The 13,144-nt window shown below is 43.0% G+C and overlaps 1 protein-coding gene and 1 long non-coding RNA gene across 4 annotated transcripts in view; one reads left to right on the top strand and one right to left on the bottom strand.

The window, feature by feature from the left end:
- The window catches only part of LOC109300797, an 11,119-nt gene extending 10,558 nt beyond the window's left edge, over positions 1-561 (top strand). Inside the window, exon 3 of the long non-coding RNA XR_002098332.1 lies at positions 404-561. This is a non-coding gene — a long non-coding RNA (uncharacterized LOC109300797). The remainder of the gene's footprint in view (positions 1-403) is intronic.
- A 1,770-nt stretch (positions 562-2,331) lies between these two features.
- The window catches only part of NRK (Nik related kinase), a 151,919-nt gene continuing 141,106 nt past the window's right edge, over positions 2,332-13,144 (bottom strand). For all 3 annotated transcript variants that reach the window (XM_019521629.1, XM_019521628.1, XM_019521627.1), the window contains 2 exons: positions 3,328-3,467; positions 2,332-2,567 (listed from right to left, as the gene is read on the bottom strand). In XM_019521629.1, coding sequence (XP_019377174.1) covers positions 2,484-2,567; positions 3,328-3,467 — 224 coding nt within the window. In that variant the 3' untranslated portion in view covers positions 2,332-2,483. The remainder of the gene's footprint in view (positions 2,568-3,327; positions 3,468-13,144) is intronic.

The raw sequence follows: 13,144 nt of genomic DNA, 5'->3' as shown, positions 1-13,144 counted from the left end.
TTTGGTGAAAATGGAGCACAGAGAGCCCAAGGATCAGTAGCCCAGAAATCAGGACTTATGCAAAACTAGATGCCTATTTACCCCGTGCAATTACAATAGTCCCAATTCTGCAACTGCTAGTGGATAGGAAGATCACTGTACATAAGCTGAGCCCCACTGCTTTTCACATGGTTCTGGCTTGGCACAGCAGTCCACCCGTGGGCAACCCAACGCTGAGGAGAACTTCAATTTGGGTGTTCAAGCAGCCATTTGGGCATGCAGCTCCATGCACATTCTGAGCCTGGCATTTGGTTTGGACAATTCGGTCATTCAAACTTTTTGACATAAGCATATTTACTGTGTACCACACTCACTATATGGTCAGAGGCAAAACTAATAATCATGATGTGTGCTGCGTTGACAGCTTTGGAAACCACAATCCTCTAGCTGAAGCATATGGACAGCAGCAGTGATGGCTTCCCTAACACTGTCCAGCCCCTGGTCCCTAGAAGACCACTACAAAGGACAAGAATACTGATTAGCTTCCACACTCAACCTGTCTTTGGCTTCTTTGCTGCCAGTTCTGGAGATGGTTCTGTAACATGAACCCTGGTCCAACTAGACTGTGACTGCAACCTCAATTCACACTGGTTGCAAAACTGCCACCAGTTGGTAACAAGCTTCACTCTTCATTGTTACCTACCTACCCAATTCTGAATCATCATCATAGAGGTAGAAGACTAGCTATTCCAGAACCATTTCCCAGACACCTTTCCGTTCTACAGATTTCAAATGAAAAAATAATTATTTTTAAATACTGCTGTTAACTATCTTATTTTTTTTTCCTTTTACCTACAGTATGCTCACTGGATCACTTCTGGACTGAGGTGCATGTCCAGTTTATCATGTATAATAATATTTTGCACTTCTATAATGCTTTACATTTTGAAAGCACTGCATGAACATTAGCTAACTAATGATTGTGCATTTCAACCTTAAGGTTCCACATTATAATGTCTATATACTTGATGGCCAAGATATTAGCCCCTGAGAATAGCTTTATAACAGAAGCACTCAAATCAATGCCATCAGTAGATGTGGCTTTATTTAGAAGGAATTAGTATAGAAAGAGTGCCTCAAATTATTTATCTTTTCTATTTATAATAAACTGGCTCTTTGGATAAATTTATAACTATATTAAGAATACATTCGTTAACCATGGCATCCATTTTGGAAAGACTTATATTTACAAACTAGGAAATGTAGGTTCTGATATTGAACAAGCGGGTATGAGAATCATGTAAAGAAAGTGTCCCTGATTGGGCACCCTGGCATACATGAATAGTGCTGTTGACATCACCTCACATGGAATGAATCTACTTGTATAAGTAACAGTCGGAGGCCTAATGGGCACCTATACACGTGCAGCGAGGCTGCTCCGACATGCTGTAATTACTGCACGTTGGAGCAGATTCGATTAATTGAGTCTGATGGAGCGTGGTAATTACTGTACTCCAGTAGACTCCAGCATGCAGTATCAGTATCCCCGCACTGAAAAATGGCAGCAGGGGCCCTTTAACTAAAGCTTGTTCAATGAGATTTAGTTAAAGCGCCCCTGCTGCCATTTTTCAGCATGGGGTCACTGATACATGTGATGCTCTGGGTGCTTTAATTAGAGAGGCTCTTGAAGCTGATCTAATCAGAGCACACTCCCCCCTCCCAACTCCTGGAGCACGTCTATAAATGACCATGATGCCCTGTATTTATTTGTTCTGATAAACTGCTATTTAAATTCTCTTTACAAATACAGTAACTGTGTCTAAGGACTAAGGCATCCTGTCTTGAGAGATTAACAGAGTCAGCCCTATGCAGTTTGTAAAATCTGCTCCTGGGCTGATGCCTATGTATCCAGTAGCTGATTCTACAAAGCTCTGCAGCAAAGCACATCCACACTCAGGGCATGCATCTATCCCTGAATGCCCAAGTGTGTGCTAAGCCCCTTTGTGAATAGTTGCTAGCTCACTAGTGAGACTCGGACAGTAATAATTTGGTTAAAAGAAAGTCAAGCAAGCTAGAAACAATTCAAAATCAAGTAGATTCTAACTCACAACTCAGTACAGATATTTGATACTGCAGATATTGCATCCAAAGAGAAAGATTTCAGTTCGAAATAATAAAATTACAATATCTGTGCAAAACATGTACGCTTTTCAGAGTGCAGGAAACTGTTATATTCACTACATTTTTCATTACAGTTGCTATTTGTTACATAGTGAATTCAGTCTTGGTTGTCACCATATTTTTCATAGATAGAATGAAACACTTTTGCAATAATTTGACAGAAAAATGGAATTTCTTCCTGACTGAAGGAATATGAATTTTGAAAGTTAATAATAACAAGATTCTTGTAAGTAAAAAGTGCAAATGTGTGTGCATAACTTCCAAACTTTTGACGCTGCTTCTATCTGCTGGGAACTTCAAAGCATCCTTCATTCTGAGATGATTCACCAGTTGAATAGTATGTTTTGACCAAGTGTCATAAAGTAAATTTGACTGCAGCCTCCTGATTGTACAGACGCAAAGAACACCTTGAAAAGGAAAAAGGACAGACCACTGTCAGTTTACATTTATGAGAGGTTTTTTAAACATATTTGACAGCTTCAGGACAAAGACAAATCAGAATACTATTCTAGATAAAAACCTATTCAATTGTAATTCTTTGAGGTTCATTTTTTAAAGCAAAATTAATTGTAAGTGCTTACAAGGATATATCCTGGTAATATGTTATGGTGCATACATTTTCTACTAGAAAGGAAATCAGGGCACATTATCAAACAATTTACTACATTGTTTCTGCATACAATATTCTAAATATATCAACGAAACAAATAAGCAACAGTGCACCTATAGAGATAGTTACCGTGTATCCGCACTAATTTAGTCACACACAAATGAGGAAATACCTGCAATGCCTCTAAGATCACTGTTTGGTACTTTCCTCAAAATGTTGCTCTAAATTACACCTTCTTGCACTTACATTTAAGAGGCAATTTTCAAACTAGGCATTACCAGAGTATGGTAACTATTCTCAGATGAGAGCTACAAAGCTGGTTAAAGCTGACTTTTCACTTGCGGTAGAAAGCAGGTAAAATACAGGGCTAGGACCTGTCTGGCTTCAGATGTGGGATTCTGTCTATAAAAGGCAGTTCATGGGATCAGCACCTATGATTGCTTTTGATTGAGCAGTTATGCCAAAGTAAGAAAAATCCACCATCAATAACATGCTAAAGAAAAAAAATAAATAGGTGAATCTTGTTTTTCTTATTCAACTATTAACCATATCTGTACCTTGTCATTTCTTTCACACAGAAATTTTAGCTTCTGTGCTTTCTTGTGCATAAATACGCCTTCCAGATTTCCTGTTTCCACAGAGCGCAGTTCAATAGCTTTCTCTCCCCAGCCCATGGCCTGGTTAGACTGAAGATAAGCTAAAATGAAAAAAGCCACATTTTACAGATTAGTAAAACAAAGGGGATTCAAATATTTGTCTGCTGTTAGTAAAATGGCAGGACCATTTACCCCCCGTAAGCATATTAAAGATTGCAAAGCTAGACACACCCAGTATTCAGCTTTTAACTATACAGTGGAGTCCAATTAGATTGTATCTTCAAAAAAGGAAATCACATCCACTCCAACAAAGCCTATACTGAAATACTGCATAGAAAATAGATGGTAAAAGGTTAGCTCCTGGCCTTAGGGGCAAATCCTTAATAAACAGACTTTACAAATGTGATCCACTCAGGAAGGTTTGTCAAGTCTATAGAAGCTCCCCCACAAACACAGCAGGACGACCAACCTATACAGTTACTCTGTGGTGCTTTGCACTGTCTGGGGCATTGCACCGTTTGCATCCGTTTTACCTTTTTCCTATAATATTGCCTTTTTGATCAGTGCTTCAGTGTGCACTGTGCTCTTATTTTAGCCATTTCTTTTACCATTTCACTATCTCTTATTCTTAATCCTCTGTAAAAGAGCACAGTTTTGTGGTTTAACAAGGTAAGAAATGCACTCTTCACTCCGCACTCTGATTATATATTTTTTAACTTCTTTAGCTTACCCAAGAGACTAGAGCCTCTCTTTTCATTAAACGGAGCTGCATACTAATGTGTGCTATGGATATTAAAAATGCAAGCTAGAAGTCTAGAAAACATCATTCAGCGCTAGATTCTGACTTCCCTTACAGCAATATTTATCTGAGGTAATTATACTTACCCCATTGGAGTGTCTCTGACTTTACACTGGTGGAAATGAAACTAGAATTGGACATACCTGTCATTCACTATAATGATTGCCATTTAAAAAAGGTCTTAACAACAGAGTTGTACTTAAACTCTCTGCATTTGTTTCGTTTCTAAGTAGTTTTTTTGATTTCCATAATTACAATAAATTCGTGAACATCATATACTAGCAATACATGGCAATAATGCTAGTGCCAGGTGATTTTAACTGTAGCAACCTTGCTCATGTAACATAGCATTTAGATTACTATAATAACATATGCTGTGGTGATTAGGTAGTATATGGAAAATAAATGCTGTATTTTTGCGGATCACTTTCTGCCACCCCAAAAAGACATCTATCTCCTTTGGGAAGGCAGAGTGAAGGAGAAAATAATTCTTTTTTAACCAAACTGTTCAGATCAGTTTCCTTATTTAGGATGTGCACCCCCCGCTTTCAATGGCTAATATTGGTGTATGGTAAGCAAATAAATTAAGGTAAGTGTTGTCAGCAAAGGGCTTGATGATTTCAAGCCCCTTCTCATTTCACTGATATCTCTGGCAAGACTCCTACTGCCAAAGGAGTATGACCAAGATTTCACCCTTAGTTTTATCTCCCGATGCTGGAAATAAAAGGTAACTGGGAAGCTGAGAGCAGCATTTCTCCGAATCAGGGTGGGGAAATGATATGGCAGGATGTCAAAAATACATCCAAGGGCAGCTCTTCAGCTGGTGCACACTGTTTTAACTTCATTAAAGTCAATGAGTCCCAGTTTACATCTATCTATCGGTGGTTAATTGAGAGCAGTAAGTGGTTCTGGAACTGACAGTACCTTGTGGCATACAGACTCGGGAGAGATTTGGATAGTCCATTTTGTCTCATACATTTGATCATATCCTTCACTGAGATTCACTGGAAAACTTAGCAGTTCGTAACACAAAGAAAATGCCTGACTTGGCTTGCAATGGGATATGGTCTGTGTAGCATCAAAATAGCAGGGGTAGCTTAAACCGGCTGTGAATTTCTGGCAGGCAGGGAGCTTGAGGGTACAAGGTTTCCCATCATCCCTGTTTCTCCTTGGGCTCCTGGCAGATGTTACACTTAAGACGTGATTAATCATTTAATTGTGTCTTAAGTAGCAGCCACACATTCATGCAATGAATGATGCGATAGAACAGGGGAAAAGCCACAGCATTATTATGCATATTTTGTGCAATAATGTTGTGGCTGGTTCCCATTGGGCCATACATGAAATATGTGGGATTCCCAGGCCTGGAAATGCCCTGAGAGCCTCAAAGGGCTCATGTGCGCTCCCACAGCTGGGAGCATACAGCAGCTGACTGGTGAGCCCAGCCACAGGGGTGCACCACAGCCCTTCAAGGCTCAAATTTTGGGCTCCCCTTGGCACCAGCAATAGAGCATGGTTATGGGACTGGGGATCAGATCCCAATCATATGTGGCAGGGCAGTAGGTGAAATTACTGGGATCGTGGATCACATCCCATCGCACCTTTAACTGAACGTCAGGGGCCCAGGCTACCACACTAGAGCCAGGATGGTAAATACTACCCTGCATTCGATATTTTTTGTGACAAACTTTCATCCCCTTCATTGAAGGGCTGCTTTACATGGGGAGGCTACTGCAATATAAGCTGAGGTGTGGATTTGCAGTATACTAGCTAGTCCACACAAACTCCCTGTGTACCCACTATTACTGTACATTAAATGGATCAAACTGCAAAGGCACTTGAGAGCAGGGGTGGAAAAAATACGGCAGATTCAGCCCACAGAGGGACTTTGTCTGGCCTGTGGCATGTCCCTTAGTTCTGCCTGGCAGGCTAAGTGCACTGCCCCAGCCCCAGCCTGTCCCATGCAGGGGGTCCTGGTCCCTGCAGCACCCACCTTGCACCTGCCCACAATAAGTGGCAGTGGTGGCCAGGCAGAAGCTGCTGCTAAGCGTGGGAAAAATGTGGGACCTGGCAGTTGGTATGGCTGCCTCCCCCTTGCCACTGCCGTGCCTTTCTTGCTGCTGCTGCCTGAAGCCTGCCCTGCGGCTTCTCCCCACCACCTCCACTGCCAGCAGCATCTCTGGGCAGCGTTGGCCCGACAGGGCAGCGGTGACGGGGGGGAGCTGCAGGGCAGCCCCAGTGGCAGGCTCTGGGGAGTGGCAGCAAGAAGGACCCAGTGGCAGTGAGGAGGAGGCGGCCGCATCCACTGCTGTGTTCCCCTTTTCTCCCACGCCCAGAAGCAGCTTCTGCCCAGCTGATGTCACCTGCTCCAGACCTGGGCCACTGCTGCTGAAGCCAGGCAGCAGCTCCAGCCCCTCCTCAGGGTAGAAGGGTGGCCCAAAGGTGGCGCAGGTGGTAGCCGCAGCTGAGTTGTCTCTGCTGAGGCTGCCACCTGCCCGCATCCATGCCAGCTCCCTGTCTTCCGTGGTCCCATCCCACATAGGGAGGTTTGGTGAACTGGGGTGGGGAGGGATGGGCTTGCTGTCACAGCCCACAACAGCTCCCCCAAATCCTCTACATGGTTCACAGGCCCAAACAATTGCTAACCCTTGCTCTAGGGCACATCTGCACTGTTGTGCCTGGATGTGCCAGCTAGGACATGCTTCTATAGTGGCAAAGACATGCCTTTAGCATATACTAAGAGTGCCCACATGGGGAGTTAGTGCATGGTAGTTCACACATTGGTCTACTTTGCAATTACTTTCCCATACAGACATGCCTGAAAGTGCCAAACAGGCTTGATATTCCATTGATTTTAATGGCACATCACTTCCTGACACCATCAGATGAGTTAAGGAGCAGCGGAGGTGGATTAATGTAGACTGAAAGCCAGCTCTATTATGCATACAACAATAGACCCTGGGCTTTTTAGATAGCAGGATTCTCTATTAACTTATCAAGAAAAAAAGCGTCAGGCAATTAACATGGTTCTTAGATAAAAATCAGTACCTAATGGTGTGCTCTACTATGTTAGAATTAATTTCCACAATTGAAAAAGTGACCTTCACAACCCACAAGCTGCTCAAATGTTCATGTGTTGTGGGACTTCCTTTCTCTTTCATGCATTTTTATATTAATTATGGAGGTCAGGACTGGAAAGAAACTGCGGAGATAATGAGATGGAACAATACTCGCTGCAGTAGTTTGGCTAGGATTAATATTCCCCCCAGCCCTGGAAAGTCTTTGGGAGTTGGTTAGCAGGAAGGAAATCTCTGCAGGGATCTTTTTGTTCTATCAGGGTGCCCCCACCACGGAAAATGCCACAGTGCCCATTCAAAGCTGTCAGATTCAGAGGAGACTGATGCCCCGGTGTGGGCTCTGGTTCCCACCTCTGACCATGGCGACCCCAAGCTCCTTAGGTGGAGTTTGTAGAAACATAATTAGCTGCAGCCTGTATTATCTTTATAAATGAAATCCCCCCAAAGTAGAGAGGGACAATTTGTACTCTCTTTGCTTTGCCAAACACAGTCTGCTCATTCCCTCACCCCATGAATCCTTGCAGAAGAGGACATGGCCAAGCCAGAGACATAAGAAGAAGGGGGCTGAGGCACATGGGAGTTGGTCCTTTAACAAAGAGAAGAGGAAATTCAAACACAGGAGAGTTCCTCTCCATGCTTAGGCTTTGCTGGGAGGATATTCAGGCCTTACATGTCATTAGTTACCAGAAATTCTCGCTCCATTAATTTGATATAAAATGTAGATGTTACCTTTATGGCTCTCCCTCACTGTGCAAGAGGCTTTCCTGTAATGCTGACATAGCAACCTCTTAGGAGGTGCTCACAACTTGACCCTTAGAAATGTTGGTTCTAGATGACCAGTCAATCAGAGGCACCAGGATCTGCTCTTGTAGTTCATCTTTTAAAGATCAGAAATACAATCCCACATGTTTAAAGGCTTTGCAGGTTGTTGGCACAGCCTGCCATCTATCATACTCCACATCCAGAAGTACAAAAGGCTACACCAAATATCTCAAATTGCTTTGGGAATCTCTAAGGCTGCATTTTCTGCTACGGATTTGGGTGACATGTACAAACGCCTTGAGGCCCTCCTCTCACGGTTTGTACTGTCAAGAGAATTGCTAATGAATAGTCTTCTCTCCTGACCTGATTCTTATTCACTCACATAAGGTGCTAGGGCTTGAGGGTGCTGGATCCGGTATTCTGTATATACATACACAAACTAACAAGCATGCATGCTCATCCCAACTAACTAAATTCTCATTTTAACTGTGTTTGCATTGCCCATCTCTGGACTTTCCTTATCTTCTGAGGCAGTGATAATTCTAGGACTTTCCATTTAGGATGGCTGATAATTGCCTCATGGGGCAGAAGACATATTTAAAGTGCTGAAAATGATAGAATTTGACATTAATTTATAACATCCGTTTATCCCCCAGCAACTCCCTGCGCGCCAAATTCCATCTTCAACTACAGTGCATCTGAGGACAGCCTTTGGACATAAATTAAACAACTGAAACCACTGCAAACAACACTGGGAGGAAACACGCCGTGAACTAGATTCTCAAAGGTACTTCCTAACTCAGAAAATTAGGCACTGCATATTTTTACAGATCTGGACCTCTTGTGCTATTGCTAAATGACAGCAGGACAGCCTTCTCTGACTATTGTTTTCCACGTATTCCCCTACATCCTCTCCTTTTGGATACACAACCTATACCAAAAGAAAGTGTCTTTACGCAAAGCGATCAGAGTTTACTGTGATACTTCCTAAAACTGCCTCTGCACGGCGCTCGTAGAGTTAAGTCCAACGAGAGTTCAAATTAGCGCAGTTTTAAGGAAAGCCCTTCTGACAGCCCTGGAGTTAGTGTGTGTAGGCTTCCTAGGTGAAAACCTATTATTTATGCTCTAAATAGCCAATATTCAGAAAAGGCTCTTCTTCCTCATCTATGAACTGTTATTTCATTAGTGAAAACACTGGCATTGTGAAATCATCTTAGGAGAAGTCTGTGTTTGACCTCTGTTTAGCTTTACTGGACAGCCTGCCCTGTCCCCCATTTGCTGGGATTTGTTGGGGGTGAACAGAGTGGTTTCCTTAAAACCTGATATGCTCATTTATGTCTTGTTTAAAGATTTGGGCTTTTGTTATACATTGACGTACGAAGCTATAGAATGCAATAATATTTCAGAAACATATGTACGTAAAGACCATATCAAGCACACAAAGGAAGTCAATCTAAGGTGGCACACAACGCTGTAAGTCACAGGTGGTTTGGATTTGTTTGGCATTGAATGGCTGTTTCCTTGAAGCAGGAAGCGCGCTTTCCAGCCACCCTGGCAGGTGCTCCTGATCGGGTTGCAGGGGCCCAATCCTGCGCTCTCTGGGAACTTCCATGCCCAGGATGTGTAGGATCAGGCCCCTGAAGCCCCAGAAGTGCAGAAGGTCTTCAGGCCTCCTCAGAGGCATTGGGTGTTGGCTGCAAGCAAGCCTGGGAATTTTGACTGGTCTGTGCCAGTGCTCCTGCTGGGACGTAAAGCCAGAGGTTCCTGGCTAGAGGGTCTTGCCCCTCCACTCAGGGTCAGACCAAGCGCCATATCTGGGGTCAGGAACGAATTTTATTCATCATCATGGACTGCAAACACCTTCTTCTTTAGTGAGGGGCATGGCCCTCTTCCTTGGACCTCTTGAGTATATAATAACAACTTTTTATAGAAACAGGACGTCAGCTGCCGTGGTCTCCCAGCTTTCCCTGTAGCAGGTTAAGGTGCTATTTGTGTCAGGGTTGAGGGTAGTTTTATGAAGAGGTTAGATTATGGATTTGTGTGGGATGGCTTGGACAGGGATGATCCCACCTGAGGCAGAGGGCTGGACTAGATGACCTCTGGAGGTCTCTTCCAGCCCCACTTCTAGGGTTATTCCCAGGGTCTCCCATTTGCAAAGGTGTGCTCTGAGCTGGATTCTGGGGTTTCCCTGTTTGCAGAGAGGCACACCTGGGGAATCTGATCAGGGGTGCATCTCTGCAAACAGGACCAGGACGCTTTGGTTGAGACTCCCTGCTCCACAGCTATAATACACACCATGGTGCTAGGAGTGCGAGACCAGCCCATACAAATAGCAGTAAAAAAACAAAGAAACCCACGTTATAGCTATCCAGCTAATATAAATATTTCCCATGCCGATCCAAGAATAAGAATATAATCCACTGACAGTCCTCATTCTTCTCCTTCAGACCACAAGTAACCTGCACTAGTGTTGTCAAATATCCCATGTCTGTATATCAGTCAGCTATATTCAAGCTTTTGGCAGATTTCAATTTGACAGTGACCCTGAAGCTCTCAAGAACATCTTAATTCTATTTTGTTATAACCTACAGTCAGGCAGGATAAAAATCCTTTGGTGACTGGGCACAGCACTATCATCATCTTTAGATGAGACCAGATTTCTTTGCAGAGTGTTGTATAATAGAAGCACACTATAAGGACACATATCAGGCCCCTTATTTAAATCCAGCCATTTTGTTTTGCTGGCAGGTCAATATACCTGAGACCTTAACTTGTCAACTGATGCAGGGAAATTTCAATCAAAATCTTTGTGGCATAAAACACATCTCTGCAGCAGAAGAAGTTTTTCCCTGAGTTTACTGCGTCTACCCATAAACTCATATAAACTCATAAAATGTCCTCCACCTTATTTACTGATGTGCTACTGATATATAATTTAAAGCAGAACAGCAGTTCCCAATTAACTACTCCAGAATAAAAGTACCTTTTTGGGTTTCACCTAATTTATTTTCGGTGTAGATTAAGATGATTCAGATTAAGGCACACTTACTTTGGAATAAGAGTGTGCGCACGTGAGTGCGTGCGCACACACACACACACACACACACACACACACACACACACACACACACACACACACACACACACACAGTGTTAATATGGAGACCATTCTGTCAAGGCTTATGCCTGTTGTATATACAATCTAGGAAAGAACAGCTATAGAACTGTGAACTGTAGTTCCTTTTACACCATTTTCTACTGGTGTCTCTCCACTGACATCAGTGGACCTACTATCTAATTTATACGGGTGTAGTTAGCTCAGATTCAGGTCCCTATATAGTGTGGAACTGATAGACACCGTCTAACAGGGAGAAAGGAGCTCCTGGCTTAATGTTCCTTCTGCAAAGTAGCACCAACATTGGGCTTGCTCAGCCCACATTCACAGAAACGACAAGTGTCAACTGAAAATGTGGTGTGGAGGTTAAAAGGAGGTGAAAGAAATAAAGCCATAAAAAAATCTTGGACACAGTAGGACTCAAAACTCCTGAGCTTCTTTCCAGTCTGTTGCCCCCACTAGTGCGGCTTGAGGGGCCTGCTGCCCCTGGCCCCTTCAGAGTCGGACAACCCTGACCTAACTAACACACTGAAATTCTAGGGACAGCTGCAAAAAGAGCTCCGAACTGCCTGCAGACAGTAAAAAATATTCAAAGACAGCCAGATGATTCCTGTGCCTGAACCGGACTGCAATTATTCCACAGATTGACAAAGTGTGTCAACACATCATTATCGCCTGCTTTTCGCTAGTGCAATTCATTTCTCAGCATCAACATCATTTCTGTTTCCTAAAGGCATGTGGTGAAGAATAACTACTTATATCTCAATCCCCACCAACAATTCATGCTTTAAATAAATCTTGACAAATCCAAGAGGGCAAAAAGTTCCCAAATCCTATCAGCTTGGTGTTTCTTAAACCTTTTTTTTTACATAAAGAAAACATTACAACTCTGTTTTTAGCATGATATACTTGAAATATTTTCAAGATCACATAAAGAAAGTGTAGCTCTACTATTTTAATTTCCAACTGGAACTGAGCTTCTATGTTCCAATTTCTAATTAATGGTTTGGTCAAAGAGGTTTGACTTTGAAGATAACTAGTGGCTGCTATCTTTAGTTTCCCTGCCCTAGATCTGTCAGTAATACTGTAAGAGTTTGCCACCTTTCTCAATCGCTTAACAATCTAGACTGAGTTTATCATGTGAAATCATTTGTAAAGAAATGAGAAAATACATGAAGGATCAAGCAAATGATGGCTAGCTGGAAGCCTCGCATCTTCCCCTTTGGAAAATGAAGTGTAAAATTAATAAAAGGAAAACTTCAATATGCAGTTCAGGCGAGAATCACACAGAACATGTCGGAATCTGCTTAAGCCTGGACATTTCAAGGGAAACTTGCAACGTCTTCTGAGGTTTGCTTGAACAATAAATGCAGTGGGCCAAGTTTCTCCTCACATTTTAGTGCCTTTTTGTCCAGACACAAGAATTCAAGAGGAGCAAGAAAATAATGGGACTTGACTGGGAAGCCCATGTTTAAAAGAAAATAGCTAGCAGAGTGATCTGATGCTGAGGATTTGATATGAGTTGGGAGCAAAGTTAGGATCAGTTTTAGTCTGCTAATTCAAATAATCAAGTAGGCGGGGTTTGAGAAGACACAAAGGGCAGGTAAGCAACCAATCCCTTTAGTTGGCCTTGTGCTTTTAAAACCTTCCCCCCAGACTCTGGATTTTCTGGGAATAACATTCTGAACTACTGGGGTAAGTACAGACAGCCAAAAAGCCTGAGGCTGAATCGATTCAATCTTCACAGGTTAGTCTAAGCTGTGTAGATTGAACTGATCAGCAAGTGAGCAGACATTCACTTTTGATACTGGAAATGCAGGAATGCAGGCAATATGCCTGTAGTGGCCCAGGCCAGAAGTTGTGGGGGAGGCGCTAGAGCATGCTTCTCTGCTCGGCTGGAGCAAACAGCTTGGGCCAAGGCTAGTCTGCCCACCCTGCGAGGGGGTGGGGGTTTACAGGGGAGGTGCAAAGCATCCTGAGATGCTGGGGGACTGTGCATTAACTTGAATCTGGAGGGGATCTGGG

This window comes from Gavialis gangeticus, unplaced genomic scaffold, assembly GCF_001723915.1.
Source record: "Gavialis gangeticus isolate Ggan-Ray unplaced genomic scaffold, GavGan_comp1, whole genome shotgun sequence".
NCBI classification, from domain to species: Eukaryota; Metazoa; Chordata; order Crocodylia; family Gavialidae; genus Gavialis; species Gavialis gangeticus.
Note: the sequence above shows the minus strand (reverse complement) of the source record. Positions and strands in the feature narration are given on the sequence as shown.